Here is an 18,806-nt window from a genome sequence, read left to right as displayed (position 1 = left end):
GACTGAATTTATTCAGGGGTGCTCCACCTGAGCAATGACTGAAAAGACTTCTACAATGGTCTATAACACTAGCATGGTGCAAAAAGACTGTCCACGAAAGTCTACTGGCAGCGAGTCTGGCAAGAGACTTGCACATTTCTAAAGAATTATCATGTGTGAACCAGCCACCATTTTTCTGAAAATGCAGAATCACAAAATAGGAATAGGCTATTGATTACAATCCAGATTAACAAAAGGTCCCCATTCTTGGATTTAAAACATTTTGATATGAAATGGATGTGCATGGTTCACTATATTGTCATAGCTGATTAAAGGACTCGCATGCTCCTTTAGTCTTCTATGTTATGGACTCCATGGCAGAGTCAGCAAATGTACAGAATGGGAGGGGGTTGTGCATATTCAGTACAATATCTGTATGGAATTTATGCTTCCTTGAACTGTACCCTTGTAGGACCATATCTGGCCGATTGCAAACTCTGGTTTTCCATGTCGACGTTGAAATGACTGCATATGGATTGGGAGCGTGCCATACTGACATAATCCTGTCCTCCCATTCCAACTGGCTGGATATGCTAGCTTACTATTTTAGTGAGTAATAACTATGTCATGTGAACAGAGTTATTGTGTTGCTGCTGAAAAGATCTCTACAGAATGATAAGCAAGTACTGAACTATTAGTGATGAGGAGACCAGCAAGATTCCACCAATGGGCAGCCAACCTTCTGAGTTAGCGTGGGAAAGAATAGCAGCACTATAAATCCTGTTTTTAAAAAGGCAGTATATACAAATGCCAAAATCTTCAATGAAGTACTCATTAAGTGCTGTACGATCAATGAAATTATTGCTTCTCTTGACAAACACTACAATAAAGGGCTTGTTCAGACCTGTGGAAAGACAGTGATCCTGAATGATCTGCTGGAATTTTCATCTCTCAGATAGATAGATATCTCTGGAAAGAAGGTCCAAGGCTGTTCAGTTTTAGCCCAGCAAGCAAGCTGTACACCATTCCAAAATCCAGGTGAGAATTCTTGAATCTATACAGAAAATGGAGGGGGTAGGGATGTTAGGCTGAATTAATGAGATCCTGTTTTTTGTCACCTATGAACAGGCACAGTCTTGAGGAGAAGCATTAGCAAAATTCCTGGAAAAGAAGCAGCTGGGAGCATGTGATCCTGGTTTCAAAGGGCAGTGGCAAATCACGTTGGAAGTGGGAAAAGTATGCAAGTGATACAATAACTAGGAAGAGTCCATCGTATTATGACCCCTGAACAATAACTAGCCTTGATTCTGTTCACTACCTTGCTGATTAAAGTCCCAAGCCTTTGAAGATCAAAATGCTTTACTGCTAAAAAAAATAAAAAATACATCTGTCCACTTATTTTATTGGATTGATAATTAACCCTGTCAGCCCTTTCTTTCATTTCACCTCTACTGAATTAGCATCAGATTGAACTTTGGAGTTCCTTACACACTTACCTGGGAGAAAGCTTTCATAAGAACTGAGTAGACATGTGTTAGCATGAACCATTTATTTCAAGTGCAATAAGAACATATTCAAGAAAATAAATATGTAAGAACATAAATCTATATAACAACCCATGTAAGTCAGACTAACTTTCTTTCCCACATTTACAGTTTTTGAGAGGCACATAATACACCAATGCAAATATACAAATACAGGATAGGGCAAATACACTGCCTTAAGCTGAGTCCTTTGTGCTCAGTGTTTGCTTTCTGAGGCAGCTGAAGCTCTTATCACCTTGTCATTAGCAAACAATCCCACCAAAACAAATATGGTTTGAGTGAAGAAGAAAAGGTCAACTCCACAGTCCTATTGTTGAGCGTGTACATTGATACTGAGCACTTTATTAACAAACTGTCAGACATTTCAGACAAAAAAAGGATATGCTGGCACAAAACCACCACCCTATTCTCATACAAGGGATGTCTTCAGCTGCTCCCTTCCCAAAACACCTTTGCTAAGCTGCTACCATCAGCTGCTTCAACTCTATTCATTGACTCTGCAACAGACTGTAATGCACAATCTCCAAAGTGTGGGGTGTGTGTGTGTGTGTACATGTGAGTGGGTGTGTGTGTCTCTGGGGTGTGTGTGTGTGTGTGTACATGTGAGTGGGTGTGTTAAAGATATGCAAAAACAAGAGAGAGCTCAACATTTTGTAAACAATAAAGTGAGCCTCACCAGCACATGGCATGTCAGGATGTGTACTATATGACAGGTTAGTGTTCATGAATTTATATGCCGACAGGACAACTCCCAAATATTTAAATTCTAGACACCCTGGGGAAGGCAAGACATAGCACAGGAGAATGACAACTCCAGCAACTGATGCTGAAAAGGCAGCAGCAGGGACAGTGATTGACTAGAGAAACATATCTGGAAATGAGGACTCTCTCTGGTAAACAGGGACAGAAGAACATACATATTTCAAAAAGAAAAAACAGGAGAGAGAAGCAACTGCCCCTGAAATGAAGTCTCCCTAAATAACCTGGAGCCAATATTAATGTCATTTCAGGAATAGACCAAGACTTTCCTTTTCTCCCAGGCTTTTAAAAGGACTTTTTTTTAAAAAAAGTAGTGTAATAGCCAACATTGGTCATATTTACAGTAATGATTACAGTAGATCCACTGAAATCAACAAGCTTGGGTATGACTAACACTCAATACCACACACAAAAGGTTTAACACTTTAAAAAAATCCTGTGCCCTGTAAAGTGATGCTTGGTTCTTATGTTTATTTGTTTTATTATTACATTTGATGATTTCATATCATATTATTTAACACCTAGAAGTGACAGGATATGATGATTAACAAATTGAAATAGCAGTCCTAAGTCATCGTATAGTGTTACCCCTAGTTCCTGCTACATTTTCCCCAAATTGCATTAGAACACCCCCCCCCCCCTTTGATAATATATCACTAGTGGTGCAATTTTGCAAATATTATTATCCATATCCATCACTGGATCCAGATCTAGCCATCCTTACTGCAGATGCACAAAAATCATGTAAAAATCTGCCAGTTTCCTACTTTCGTTATTTGTTAAGTGAGAAAAAGCCAAATTGGTGAATAGGTTTACCTGGAATCATACAGTTAGTTTCACACTGAGCAATTCAACCTACAAGTGGTGCTGAAATGTTCTGTCAGAGATTAGAAGAATTTAGATAGGCTCTTCTGACATAAGATCAAAGCACAGCCTCCATTCATTATTTCTGGGCTCAGTTCCTCTCTTCTCTTTCTTTTCATTTAAGAAAACAGCCAGTGGGGGAGTCTAGTCTCAAGGGAGGCAGCCAGATTTTCACTTCCTAGTGCACGTGCTACAGCTCCTTTTCCGTGTAGGACTAAAAGATATTGCCCCATGCATTCAGTGCCAAGATGACATTCAAGAGCAGAGGGCAGCCCTTCCCAGTGACAATGTCTCCTCCCTCCCATCACTTATCTCTCTGCCTTCACAGCTACTGGACATTTCCCTGCTTCATGCTTTTCAGAAGAAAAGAAGCTCTGATCGATAGAATATGAAACCTGTAGTTTATCCGTCCTGATTCTGGTTTACCTTCCTGCTATTGATTAGAGAGGAGAAGGAGAAAATATGTTTCCACCTTCCTCCCCTCTATTTATTTAATGTGCAGTTTAATTCCTTTCTAATATATAACAGGGAATGAGAAACCTATGGCTCTTTAGATGTTGTTGGAATACAACTCCCATAAGTCCCAACTGTTGGCCATGTTGGCTGTGGCTGATGCAAGATGGAGTCTAACAACATCTGGATGACCTCAGCTTCCACACCTCTGTAGAACAGAATACACACTATATTTTGACAAACTACTTAGCTTCTGTCGTAGCACAATGTGCACCGTGTGTATCAATCAGGGGGGTGGAGAGAGGGGGGCCTCACATACGAGTGAACTTCCCTTGTAGTAGAAGTTTGGAGCCAGAACCTTGGTCATAAATTTTGGATTCTGACAAATACACCAATATAACAAACACACACACGTTTTTTGCTAAATACAATCCACACACTGGGCCTTAAGCCACACATAGATAAAAACCCATTAGAGCAAACAAGATTGTTCACTGTCACAGTGTCTCTTTTTAAGAGAACAATAGCCTGTGTTGCAAGGCAAAAGAGCACTTATTTTGGGAATGGCTGCCAACAAAGCCATTAGGTTTTAGCCCAAACGCCTCAAAGTTTGGAGAAGGACAGAATTCTTCTACTCTGTAAATACATTAGAGTCAAACAAAATCATGCCATTTTTAAAATGGTGATTAAAAATTAGTTACACTTCCTCACCTAAGAAGTCTCCTCCACCTGTGATGGAAAGAAGTGGCTTAGTGGCACCCCCCACTGAGAAACTGCTGTCCTAAGACAGCTGTTTAAAACAGTTCCTTTAAGGAACAATGTGTCTCATGAGCTGGAACTTACCAAGGATTTCTGTATAATTGCTCCCACAACAGCACTGAAGACTTTTTCTGGCAGGCGCAGGAGTGTGGTGCCACTGTCTACAATGGCTTTATCCGAGTTGTACTAAATAGGGGAAAGGGAAACAAAGACATCAACATGCTGTAGCAGCAAACTGCAATGGAAAGTCAATAAAAACCGCTCCTTCTGGTGGTGCGATGGCAGAGCATAGGGCCCTCTGTGATGTCAGCTCCTCTCTGAACACCTCCTCCAAATCCCCATTACAGAGGCAGTGACATTTCTCAGCTGCATTGAGCCCAAGCAGGATTCCCCCAGCATAGCCTAAGCAGAAGTTTAATGGGAAAGCCAGCTCTGACCCCAGGCTCAATTGGTCCTGTGAGATGTATTGTCTGTTGGACAGGATTACAAACATCATACTTCACAGAAGAGTCTCAGCTGACAACCTGAATTTGAACAAGAGGGAACTATTTCCATGTCTAAACTGGATAACTTTGTCTGTAGCAGGTGTGGACAGATTTCAAAGTTACAGGAGCTTACCTGCCTTGGAACCCCAAGTTCCAACACTGGAACTGGGCAAAAAAATAGCTCTGGGGTGTGGGCGTAGGTGTGGGTGTGTAGCCTGTTGGATGATTTCCATACATATCTGAATTACGATACATTAGGGGTTGTAGCACTAAATTCTAAAAATGGGAGAAGAACTGCACAAGGACTTAGTCAGAGGGACGCAGAGGCAGAAAGACAAGCAGTTAGCACAAGAGCCAGTCACTGAATCCATGGCAGAAAAAAATTGTTGTTGTTGTTGAGTCGTTTAGTTGTGTCCGACTCTTTGTGACCCCACATATATAATAAAACATGTCACCAGGGCCGTCCTAAGCATATCCGGAGCCATGGTGCAAAGATCCCTCTGGCGCCCCACCCCACCCTGTTTCCCAACATTGTCGACCTTTTCCCAAGCTTCTGCGGGGATCGCTCTCCTCCCACAGAGGCTTGGGAAGGAAGCTGCATGCCCACCAGCCATATGGTTGACGGGGCGCAGCTGTTGGGCATGCAGGAGGGAAAGAGGAGGCTGCTGACAAAGCCACACAGCTCCCCACTTGCTGGGGCGCCCCTGAGAGGCCGGCACCCTGGCGCAACGCGCCAGTAAACCCAATGGGAAAGACGGCTCTGCATGTCACATTTGTAAGACAGTAAGACCAACAGCCCAGTCTTATGCCGGTTTACTCAGAAACAAGTCTTAATCAACTTCGGTGGGGCTTTCCCCCCAGTATCTATGTATATATGATTAATTATATTTCTAATCCATGTTGCTATTGTTGTTATGATTGGTTTTAGTACCCACTCTTCAAATGGTCAGGTTAGAGCAATATAAAACATGATAGAAATATGATAGAAAATGATTTCAACCTTAGACATTAAAAAGCAACCACAGTTACTGAGAAGCTGAGTCTCATCATCTAGGAGCACAAAGATTATTTTGCAAAAAAAAAAAATTAGGGTTCTTTAAAGATAATCTGAGGGAAAGGGGGTAAATCTTTACTTTTCTACCTTTAGTTAGCAATAAAAATTGGCCAGACTGGTCAGTTTGAGGGAGAACTGCTTGTAGCAGACGAACCTGCACACCCTCCAACATTTCACAGGCAACACTAGGGATGCCAGAGTACATGACAACTCATGAAAGGATCATGGGAAAAGTCCAGTAGAAAAGAGATCTGGGGAAGAGAAACTGAGGCTAGCAGATGCATGCAAATGAAAAAAAGGCTGGCATCTGCAACAGTGTTTTTCCTCCCATCTACACACTCTAACTTAAATTTGTATACTCTGAAATAAATTCCTTTTCAACACAACTGAAGTATATTTAGGATTCTACACTAATCCAATTGTTCTCCACATTTACCAATTAGCATTTTACACTAGATTTTTGGAATGCAGAGGTGGTCACCCTCTATACATTAATGGACCACAACTCCCACCCTCCCTAACTATTGGCCATGATGGTTGCGATTGGTGGGAGTTGGAGTCTAAGACCATTTCAAGGGCTTTTGCACCCACCAACCCAGTGCTTCTACTAACACCATATTGGCCACCCCTGAATGCAGAAAGATTAAATTGTGCTTCCTTGCTATAAATACCTCTTTACAGTCCAAGTTAAGGTTCTCGCCTCCAACTTCCAATTTGAGTATTTCAACCTGATAATACCACTCTTTCTCAACAGGTGTGTACCAGATTTCCCCCTTGTATAGGCTTGGTTCAATTCCACCCAGGACCTGAAAAGGAAACAGTGGTTGCCGCACAATCAAACACACAACAGTAAAGATATAGAGCATGCATGTCCCCCTGTCAGATGGTGCTCAGGGGACTTAAGTTGTATTTACACGCATTTTAAACCCACTTGTTTAACATATGCATTTAACATATGCATTGCAGACCCAGTCAGGTTTTTTTTAGTGAAACTAAATTAAAGCAGTTTTAAAAAATATTTTAATCAGAACATCGCTAGTCTTCTGCTCAGACTTAAGACTGTGTCTTAAGATACATGGGAGAACAGAATTAAAGAAGGTATAATATCAGGTATTACCAGTTATGAGTAATAAACCCAGGGAGGTCAGACATTCTCTATGTCACAAATGCTATTAAAATGACTGAGATGCTTTATGTTTGTTTACCTCTCTCTCTCTTTCTAAAGAGCAAGTCACAGACAGTTTTTAAATAACAGGGAAAAGTTGAAATAAAAAAATTGCCTAGTAGCACCTTAGAGACCAAATAAGTTTGTTCTGGGTATAAGCTTTCGTGTGCATGAACACTTCAGAAAAGTTCTCATCTTTGTACATTGACTAAGCTTTTAACAATATTTCATTGTTAAGCTATTTGGAATAAAGGCTGGCAACGGGAAATTAAAAAAAAATAAGACAGGAGGAGAAACACAATGCAAGAGTTAGGGCAACTATGATGCAGTTTTATTACATCTCCCCCTTGTTAAGGTCAGGCAGCAATTATGGGGGAGGAGGCTGGGCACGGGCATAGACCAAATACAGATTAGCATGTGACCTCCCCTCTCAAATGGTTTTGCCCCATGGTTTAAAATATTGACCCAAACAGTATATCCATACACTAGGCATTTTCATTTAGGAAAACTAGTGGCCCAAGTAACTCTGAGCAGAGCAGAGACTGCTTGTTAAACTTGAACTTTATGGGAAGAAAAACCATGAACAGCTGAGATATCACAAAATATATGGGGGGGGGGAGGCCTCACTGATTTTAATGGCTGTGGGTCACGTTTTCTTATGGAGCTATCCAATGTACACTTACTTGGGGGTGGGCCCCACTGAATGCAACAGGACCCATCTGGGTAAGCATGTATAGAATGGCACTTTTTGTGCTTCTTTTACAAAACAAATTCTATATAGAATGCTGAATGTCAACTGTGAGGGGCAGGAATGGACAAAAATAGAGCATGCAAAGACAAACAAGCACTTCTTAATCCACTTTAGCTAAAAGAAAGAGGGCGGGGGACACAGTTTCTTTTAGGATACACAGAATATATATATTTATGTGACACCAGAAATGTATATCCATTGACATGGAAGTTACAATGAAACCCACAGAACTTTGCTTACATGTTGCTTGGATCTTAAAATCTATGTTCACACATAATACAGAAATAGGAAACTCCCAACATGAGTGAAAGGTGTAAAGGTGCACACAGTCTTTTCTGTGGTGCTCTGATCATTCTGGGTTGAATGGGAAGGTCTATTACTACACATTCAAGTGAATGTTCTTAGAAGGTTTGTGTGGGGGATTCCAAGCAAGTACACTGCTTGGAATCCCCCACACTTAGAAGCCCCCTCCAGACATTCCCACTCAATGTGAGAAGGTAAGGACTGGGGCTAGAGTGCATGGTCAGGGGGCATAGCCTTTCTCCTCCCTATAACATCTGAATAAGGCTGCACCATCCCAAGTTCTGGATGCTGATTTTACTTATCATACTGTTAGCACAATAGAGCAGATCTTCAAATCCCCACAGACAGATTTTTTTTATTCACTATTGGAAAAATCAGTAAAAGAAACTTAATGTGGATAAGTATGAGAAATTTATGCATGCTTCTCTAATTTAATAGTCTGAATGGAAAACTGAGTAAGCCACTCTAAATCTGTTTGTTTTGCCTTCTAATGGATATGGTAATTAAAAGCATAATGCAATGAAAAGGGCTGAATTCCAAGTAAACAGGTTTAAATTCACCGCATTACAAAAGTGGTAAAAAGTCACCAATATTTTCTGTTTCAGGCTGGCAGATACTCACAAGACTACCTCCATTGGTACCAGTTCCAGTAACTGGCAATCCAGCTCCACACATCTGTAAGGAAAATATATTGGGGATCTTTGCTTGATTCACAAGGGAATCAAAAAATGTCTCCACAGAACTTGAGGGCTGCAGCAAAAACAAAACCAAGTGTTAACTGTGTATAAATCAGGTGTCTGTTCACAAGTATACCCCCCATCAGAAAGCATTTTTTTCTCCAATGCCTTCCATATAGAACCCATGTGAATCATTTTGCTGGATAAAATGGTTAACTCGTTTACATGTAAATTAATCATGCTGACAGAGATATTATAATAAACCAATGTTTAATCTAATGATCCATCTGTAGATGTCTGTCAGAAGTTACATCAGATCTAAATCTCTCTACATGCGATGGGATTAAGAGTGTGCCTTACACCTCCTCACTTAACAAACATGCCTGCCTCACCTCCAACACCACCAGGACAGTGTTTCTCTTATATATATTCCAATGCATGTATGCTTATTTTACATGTTAAATTTTCCAGCTAAAATCTAGAAATTGCCCATGTATTCTGAACCAGTATTACCACATTGCAAGTAAGAGCATATGGTTGGGTATAAGAATGAGACTGGCTTCAGTCTCCTTCACATCGTCTTGGACAGAATTATTCTAGTATACAGCCATACCTTGGATCCCAAACACCTTGCGAGTCGAACATTTTGGCTCCCGAACACTGCAAACCTGGAAGTGAGTATTCCAGTTTGCAAATGTTCTTTGGAACTCGAACGTCCAATGTGACTTCTGTGGCTTCCGATTGGCTGCAGGAGCTTCCTGCAGCCAATCGGAAGCTGTGCCTTGGTTTCTGAATGTTTCAGAAGTCGAATGGACTTCCAGAATGGATTCCATTCAATTTCCGAGGTACCACTATATATGCGGTGACTATTATAAGGAACTTTGGGGGGTTTCATTTGTCTTCCAGCAACTTGGATGTCTTTAAAACAAGATTAGATAAATTCATAGAGGACAAGGCTGCTTGCCCTGATGGTTATGTACTCCCTCCAGTGTCCAGAGGCAGTTGCTGGGATTCATAGGTGGGCAGTGCTGCTGCTGCAACCACACCCTGCTTCCAGGCTTCCCCCAGGTACCTGGCTGGCCATTGTGAGAATGGGATGGTAGCCTAGCAGGATCACCATATGCTCTTAATGTACGAGTTGGTAGGTAAGCACTCAAATTACCTTAGCCAAGGCATCATAGGCAAGTCCAAGGATCCCATGCCATTGAACACCTTTCAAAAAGAAATTCTCTGACTCAGAGATGGTTACAATGTTGATGGTAAAAGTGCCGTTGATTCCTTTAGGGATGGTAACAACATCTGTGCCGAGAGTCCCTATCCAGCTTCCTTGGGTATATTTAACAGAGACCACAGTGCCCAGTAACTTATATGTGCTTGATCTAAGAAAGGAAGAAAGGGGCACTGAAAACTTACAAAGCAATGTTGTATTGTGCTACATGCTACAAATTATCATCTTACGTGAAATATTTATATGATTTGAAGAGAAACCATGGGCTTCATCCAAATTCTGCAACAGGAAAAAGTGAATGATGTACAAATCATGAAAACTCAAAAAAATTGCACCTTTCCCTCCACATATTCCAAAATGTCACATCAACCAGAGCAATTCCTCCCCATTTCAACTTTCCACTTAAATGTAGTGTACGTTTTTGTGTTTACAGTATAAAACCACCCTGTGATCTTCAGATGAAGGGCGGTTTATAAATTGAATGAATGAATGAGTAATATTTTGATCTACTAAAAAGACAAAAGAGACTAATGCTTGATTTCAAGTATGAGCTTATGACAAAATGAAACACTTATTTCAGATGTAAACTATATTCATTTTCTTCTAAAATATCTCTTTGCAGAAAATGTCATATATGGCCTCCATTTCCTACATATGATTATGGAATCAAATGTGTATTAGATATACTTTAACAATATAAGGGTGCCCAGCTGCTAGATGGTCTGAGAAGTCTATTAGACGCTAGTCTAAAAACAGAAGAAGGCAGCCAACACTCCATCTATGGGATAATTTTTTTCTCAATACTACTTGCATTAGTGCAGAACATGGCGGCACTGCAATTTTAACATGTTTTGCATTAATGTATTTTTGCTCTAATGTATTTCAGGATTTCCTTTGACAAAAATTAGACCTTTGTCTAGGCATTATTTACTATAATTTCAATTATACCACCAATAGCTCCCTTGAGCTTTGAAAATCAATGCAAAAATAACAGTTGCTCTGGGACTTTTCAACCAGTTATAATCCATTGAAATATTCATTCATTGTTGTAATAGCAATTTCATACTGCAATTTTACAACCTGTCTGTATCTTTCTTTAAGCTTTTTAAATACATACATGTGCCTAGTAAATAGTATGTATAAACTACAGAGCAACTATTGGCACACAATTATTTTATATCTATATGTACGTGTGTGTGAAAAATAAAAATACAGTACATGGCTGTATTCAACAAAATCATTGCACTAGCAGAAGCCTGTGTAATTATTCACCCCGTGTAATTATTCACCCCCATCTACTCCAAATGGGCTCTTGAGGGTCAGGAGAACCTTCAGAAGAGTGCATGGGGGAGCGTGGGAGATTGTTCCATTGGACGAGCAGAAACGTTTGCACTGACAGAACAGTCTCCTTAGTGCTATGTTGAATACAACTCCAGGTCTTTAATTCTGCCACATCAACAGACCCTGCTTAATGGAAACCCGACTGGCTCAATGCAGCGCAGTTATGGCACTAAGCAGCTCAGTGATAAAACTGACATGAACTCCATTGCACTCTTATCATCTGATTTCAAAAGGCTGATCAATACATTACAGCAGAAGTATATTGTGATATTCCAATAACATTTGGCAGCACGGACACACTTGTTGCTCAGTCAGTGACATAGTTCCTTTAGATGCAAATATCTTTCTGCCAAAAGGGAGGGCAATGTTGGACATGTGAGACACTTATGAGGTTCTGACACACATAATACATCGCTAGGGTGTGTGTGTGTGTGTGTGTGTGTGTGAAACCACACAAGGATACAGCTCTGCAAATATGGAGATGCAGCCTTCCACATTAACGATGGTAAAACAAGGCATACATTTTGTCTGTGTTCCTACCTGAGAACTAATCATGTAATTCAAAACTATGGTTTTTTCCAGCGTTATTTTTGGAGTACTTTTTTGTCAATAGAAATATTGTCAAGATGGAGATCAATACACTTACTCTTTTGTGTTGAAGTAGGAGGTCAGATCTGCATTTGGTGTTCCTGCAACAGCAAAATTGCTACTTCCAGTGTCAACCAAAATATTTAGCTGCATAAAAGAAAAATAATTATTCATGTCAATTACAATATATAGAAAAACCTGGACATAATTTTAGCCTTTTCCTTACTCAAGCTCTAATTATGTAAATCAAAACCATGATTATTATTTTTTAAACATTTTGTTTCGAGAACTTTTTGTGTGTGGTGAAAGTATTCTCAGATCTTTAAAAATTGATAGTGATAAGACTTTTAAAGTATGATTCTGTAATGTCAGTCCCCTCAGATCTATAAACAGATGCCTAGGATCCCACCATGACACAACTTTTCTCACGTATCTATTTTTGTTTTATACATATATCCATTTGCAGTTTATTTAGAAAAACAGGAATGAAGTAGCTATGAGCTGGTATTGAGAAAACTAATCTTTTCTGAAGTAGCAACATGAGAGATTTGAGGCAGAAGTACAGGTTAGAGAAAGAAAGTGTAGGGAAATAAGCAGGAAGTTGAAGGAAGCAGGAGAAGTGGAGCAATGATTTTCATTTAATCTGAAAATTAGAAATATTTTTTAAGAGGATCCTAATCTTTGCCAATAGCTTGCTGCTGTTTTCAAGACCTTTGCTGGCAACTTTTCAAAGAGTCATCCTGCTAGCTTTTCAATGAGCAGGTACCTGAAAAAGACATGTACAGTGTATCGCCTTTCCTTTCATTGTTAGAATGATACCTGCAGGACCATTTTTGGACCAAAGAGCATGATGCAGCTCAGGAGTGAAGAACCTGAAACCCTGCAGATGTTGTTGGATTCCAGTTTCCATTACCCACGGGACACACCTCCAGGCCTAATGTAAGTGATTATGCTTTCTAACTTTGATCATTGTTCTTCATATTTCACTGTAGAAGCCACCTTTAATTTTAATTCATCCCCTTTAGTTCAGGGATGATGAATCTGTGGCCCTCCAGATGTTGCAGCTCCCATCATCCCTGACCACTAGCCAGGTTGGCTGGGGCTGAAGGGACCTGGAATACAACAACATCAGGAGGACCAGTTTCCCCCATTCCAGCTTGAACTGTCAGTAATCAAAACAAGTTATGGGCAGTGGCGTAGCGTGGGGGGTGCAGGGGGGGCCGGCCGCACCAGGCGCAACATCTGGGGTTAGGGCAAATCCACAGGTTAGGGGGCGCAAATCCACGGGTTAGGGAGCGCAAATTACTTGCCTTGCCCCGGGTGCTGACAACCCACGCTACGCCACTGATTATGGGTATAGGAATGGAACCAAGAACTCAATGAAACTAGGAAGAATGTATTTTACTAGTGTTAAGGCTAATAAAACACTATCACAGAGAAAATACTTGGCTATTACGGAGTACCCCCAACCTTTGAGAGAGACAGACGCATTATAAGAAACAAAATGAAAGCTACAGGGATTCTCACTTCCTAACTACAAACAGTTCTACAAAAACTAGGGTTAGTAAATTACCAGAACTGTAAAGAATGTTTTTGAACTACCACCCTACAGAATTCAAAGATACTTCTTTTAAAGAGAATTTGACTGCCCATCTTAGTGTGCAGTACAGTATTAATCGTGTCTACTTTTCCAAAGAATGTTCTCCACATAACACAAACATCATACTGTAGAATATTAAAGATGCAGCCCACTCTAGTATGACTAAAATTCACATGACTAATTGCCATTCATTCTAACATTCCATATCTTTAAGAATCTGGGATAACTAGTTCTAGGCAGCTGAGGCAAACACTGACTTATTGTAGTCCATACAATGACGCTAGTTAAGCTTATGGCCTATGGCAATTCTTCCTGGTTTGCAGAGAAAGGTTTGTCACTTTTGCTTTTTTCTTTTAAAGAGGATATATTACTAACATTGCCTACCAGCCTTGATTACTTAGGATCTGGGGCAATAATTGCAATGGGTGTATGTGTGTGTGTGTGTCTAAGTGTGAGACTGAATTTATAACCTTTCAAGAAGCCAAACATTGCATGAATGTTATATAAAAATACAGAGATCAACACTCTAGATATTGTATACATTTTGCAGAGGTGGCAAAGAAAAAAAATATATTTACATGGCGTTGGGAGGCACAATTCTGGCCTGCTTTGGATAAGTGATGCTACAAGTTCTTTCCACCAGCCTTCAAGATGTCAACTGTGTTGTAGCAACATCATGGGAGGGGTTTTTCTAGGATGAAGATGAAATTGTGACGCTCCCTTTTTATTTTTCCTGTTTTGCATGTTGTTTAAGTAATACTGTTATATTTATAGTACTGGAATGTGGGTTTTTGTATGTTGTTATATTTGCTATTGTTTTGCTGTGTTACTATGAAATTGTTTCTGTATTGTTTGTTTGAAATGCATCCCTGCTTCTTTGTTGTAAGCCACTTTGAGCATTGTGTGTGTGTGTGTGTGTGTGTGTGTGTGTGTGTGTGTGTGTGTAAAAGCAGCATAGAAATAAAATGAATAAATGAACAGTCCAGAGTCCAAATTCACTGTTGCTAGTACATCAGAACCAAATTTAGGCAGTCAAAACTTTACAACAATAATTGCCGGGGGAAGAGGTGGGCGACAGTGCAGGGCAAGCACACACATTCCTGCTCCCACCATCCCACCAGTTCATGGGAACATTGTATGTGCATTCAAGCAGGCTTCCTTGATGTTGAAATGACTCAGTTTGTAGACAGCCTTGGATAGGGATTGGCACAGAGCACGATAACAGGCTAAATGAGCATGGTCACGCACCCCTCTCTTGTTTTTGAATGCCCAAATAGCACTTACACTAAGAAAAGGTAAGAACTGTATTCTTCAAACTTGCTGTTAAAGTTTTATAAATATAAAATCTAACAAGCAGTAATGACATTTCAATACAACCCAGAAGAATCCAGCTGTACTTTAATAGTAGAAACTGATAATTCAACACATTAAAATAAATGCAGTGGTTTTAACATATACTTCTTAAAATTTCAAACTAAGTGAGGTAGATTAATATCTGATTTTTCCATGCACCCATCTTAGTCAAATACAATAAGTTAATGCTGGGCTAACACACACCTTCCATAAAAAGGGAAAGCCGAGTATTGGTCTAAGGCTGGCTGGGTTATCTTTGCATAATGATATTTTCTTAAAGAGTGGGTAGATATCCACCCAAACAAAAAGTTGTTATCAAGAAGCATTGTCAATTAGTCAATGCCTCATTTAACCAAGGATAATAACCATCCTTACCGCGTGAAACCATTAGCCAGCTTCCTCCAGCAATGCCTCACTAAATTGTACTTTTCCATAGTCACCTCAAGGTGCCAGATAACATGTTCAACTTCTGATTTAAATACAATAAAATAAATTTGGAATATCTATCCCTTATCATTAGGGTTTGTATTAGTCTTATTAAAGACAGAAACAAGAAAATAACACATGACCATACACGCTTTCACCCAGAGAGAAAAAGCATTTTTTAAATTGTGCATTAAAAGAAAATCACTTAAAATGCACACTTTTACCTTAAAACAGAATTCATAAAATACAGCCATACAAATTCCTTCGCTATCTATGACAAGAAAAACAAAACAAAAACCAAATCCCATTGTTACAGATTTATAGAAGAACTATCTCTTCCGCAAGGTCAGATTTTACAGTCCCATTGTTAGCCTTGCCACGAAGGGAGATGTGGTGACAGGAACTGAAGGACTGTCTTACAACATAGAGTCCAGGTGCATTTTCAGCAGTAAAAGGAGAACCCCCTCAGCCTGGAAACAGCAGTTGTGTGACTAAGGCTACATACCCATTAGCGGTTTAAAATGCAGCAAAGTTGATTCCCTCACTGTATTTCAAGTCACATTTCCACAGTGTTGTACACACCAGAGACAGGGCAGGGATGTCCTCACCTGATACACATGACCCTTTTGATCCCCCCCCCCACAATTGTGCCTCCCCCCAACACATTTCTATTCATGTGTCGTCTCCACATGACAGTTTACAAAGTGAATGTGGCTAAGTTTTTCCTTTTGGATTGGGAGTTGGTTTGAGAGGAAGCACATCAAACAGCAGTACAGTGGTACCACTGGTTGTGAACAGGATCCGTTCCGGAGGCCCGTTCACAACATGAAAAGCCTGCAACCTGAAGTGCCGTATCTGCACAGGTGCGCAGCACGATTTGGCCCTTGTGCGCATGCACGAGCAGCAAAACCCGGAAGTAAACCTTTCCAGTACTTCCGGGTTGCCGTGGGATGCAACCTGAAAAAACGTAAACATGAAGCAAACGTAACATGAGGTATGACTGTATTTCTGAAGAAACTATAGGGCAGCTCTGTCTGATGTCCACACAACTTCATACACCACTGGAAGCAGAGCAAACAGTAATGTTTGCACAGCCCAAGGCCACAGTCCTAGAAACAAAGAGCTGGAGGTGGCCTTGTAGGCAATCCCATCAACACCCCCTGTTTTGATACAGGAAACCCTAAGCTGGAAATCCAGTCTTGCCTCTACTTAAAGTCCTACAATTAAATGGTTTCATCCAAAAGTTGCTCACTTACCTGTAAGTTAGGTCTCACTGAGCATAGTAGGATTAATTTTGAGTAAACATACATGGGATTGCACTGAAAGTTGGGGCAATCAAGAATTCTTTACTGGTGCACCAAGAATTCCAGAAAACAGGTTACTCATCCTGTATTGCAGGCAGTTAGAATCATAGAATCATAGAATCATAGAATCATAGAGTTGGAAGAGACCACAAGGGCCATCGAGTCCAACCCCCTGCCAAGCAGGAAACACCATCAGAGCACTCCTGACATATGGTTGTCAAGCCTCTGCTTAAAGACCTCCAAAGAAGGAGACTCCACCACACTCCTTGGCAGCAAATTCCACTGTCGAACAGCTCTTACTGTCAGGAAGTTCTTCCTAATGTTTAGGTGGAATCTTCTTTCTTGTAGTTTGGATCCATTGCTCCGTGTCCGCTTCTCTGGAGCAGCAGAAAACAACCTTTCTCCCTCCTCTATGTGACATCCTTTTATATATTTGAACATGGCTATCATATCACCCCTTAACCTCCTCTTCTCCAGGATAAACATGCCCAGCTCCCTTAGCCGTTCCTCATAAGGCATCATTTCCAGGCCTTTGACCATTTTGGTTGCCCTCCTCTGGACACGTTCCAGTTTGTCAGTGTCCTTCTTGAACTGTGGTGCCCAGAACTGGACACAGTACTAGATGACCCTTGAGGTCCCTTTCAGCTCTACAGTTCTACGATTGTATGGTTAATTTTCTATCTACAATATGCAAGTGTTAATTTTTGTTTAAGGTAGAAGGTAATGAATCATACCTTTTCTGCTTACGTTCCCAGGACTTCCTGGTACATCTAATCACTACTGCACCCTTAGTCAACCCAAGATGTCATCAACCCAAGATGACTCAAGGATGAAATCCTAACCATGTCTACTCAGATATAAATCCTACTGAATTCAATGAGATATGCTCCCAAGTACGTGGGGTTAGGGCTGCAGTCTTACCCAAGTTCTGGAAACATCATTCCATTTTCCATTCCAGCTTTTTACAATCCCTCCTCTGTCCAAACCTTGTGTGTCAGGATAACACTTGGTGCATCTGATAAGACCTTGGCTTATGAAAGCTCATTCCATAACAAGCTGTAGGCTATTGCATTCAGCAGACCTCAACACAAGAGGTCTTAGCCAATGGATGTCATATGAGTAATAGCTGTCATTTAGGCCTCTCTTCCTCAACCTCCTTCTAAAGATCTAAGCCAGTGGTCATCACCCATTTTCTGGTGAAGAATTCCATAAATTAACTAAGCAGTAAAAGGTACTTTTGTCTCTCTAACATAAGGAAATGTCAGCCAGACTGACACACAGTATGTCTTCCTGAATGCTTATTTTCTGGTGATAGAGCAGAGGGTTCTTAAGATTCTGTAGTTAATGAGCAGCCACCAGAAGTCATTCTAATGCAGTGATTTCTGCAAAGGGAAAAAAGCTGGTTAATAGGTGGGAAAATTAGCAGCCAATTTAAAAACACTGGCTCATTTAACACAACATTCTCTAATTACATTATCAACCCATCTGGAAGAACTGCTTGCAACCATAACAGAGGACTGCTAAAGCACTCTAACTGCTATAATGTGTCTCGTTTCCCCAAAGTTACTGCATGTTATTACTGGCATAGAGTTCATAGATGCGAGTCTTTCACTTCATAGTAATCATATTGGCTTTCGGGGAAACACAGAATTAGTGAGCATAATAATTTTGTTTATTATGTGAGATCAGAGTATAAGAAGCACTGGCAGCCTCGTTTTAATGAAATCAGAATATAGCTTTTGATCTTCCAGTTTCTTTCAAGTTAACTAAAGTGTGGGAAGAACCTGTTCTTGAAAGTCCAGTGTGGGCTAAATGAAAAATTGCACACAAGGAGAGTATTTGTTGGTATGATTAATATTCCACCAACCCTTTACAAGGAAGCCCACAAAATCAAATAATTAAACCTGGTCCAATTATTATGCTATCTGCATGGTGCAGTTGTAATTTTTTGCAAAAGCTCTTTCTCTGGTCACCCCTTTATCTCTGATGGTGGTGGGAAGAATGCCCTCAGTAAAAGATATCAAGATCTGAGTAGCCTGATTACATAAAAATGAATTTTTAAAAAAATATTCAGAGTAATGTCAGAGCCAGAGTCCATTTTCTTCTTTTAAATGCAGCCACTGAGGCAGGGCTGCTAACTTGAGCAGAGAAGTGGTGTGGGGGTTAGGCACAT

General features: G+C 40.3%; 1 protein-coding gene across 1 annotated transcript in view; it reads right to left on the bottom strand.

Annotated features, from left to right (window-relative positions):
- BACE2 (beta-secretase 2) overlaps positions 1-18,806 on the bottom strand; it is a 42,646-nt gene that overhangs the window by 6,420 nt on the left and 17,420 nt on the right. The window contains exons 2-7 of the mRNA XM_028727233.2: positions 12,009-12,097; positions 9,956-10,172; positions 8,738-8,866; positions 6,569-6,703; positions 4,443-4,544; positions 884-1,033 (exon numbers count right to left, since the gene is read on the bottom strand). Coding sequence (XP_028583066.2) covers positions 884-1,033; positions 4,443-4,544; positions 6,569-6,703; positions 8,738-8,866; positions 9,956-10,172; positions 12,009-12,097 — 822 coding nt within the window. The remainder of the gene's footprint in view (positions 1-883; positions 1,034-4,442; positions 4,545-6,568; positions 6,704-8,737; positions 8,867-9,955; positions 10,173-12,008; positions 12,098-18,806) is intronic.

The sequence above is a fragment of the Podarcis muralis genome, chromosome 4, assembly GCF_964188315.1.
Source record: "Podarcis muralis chromosome 4, rPodMur119.hap1.1, whole genome shotgun sequence".
Lineage (NCBI taxonomy): Eukaryota > Metazoa > Chordata > Lepidosauria > Squamata > Lacertidae > Podarcis > Podarcis muralis.
Note: the sequence above shows the minus strand (reverse complement) of the source record. Positions and strands in the feature narration are given on the sequence as shown.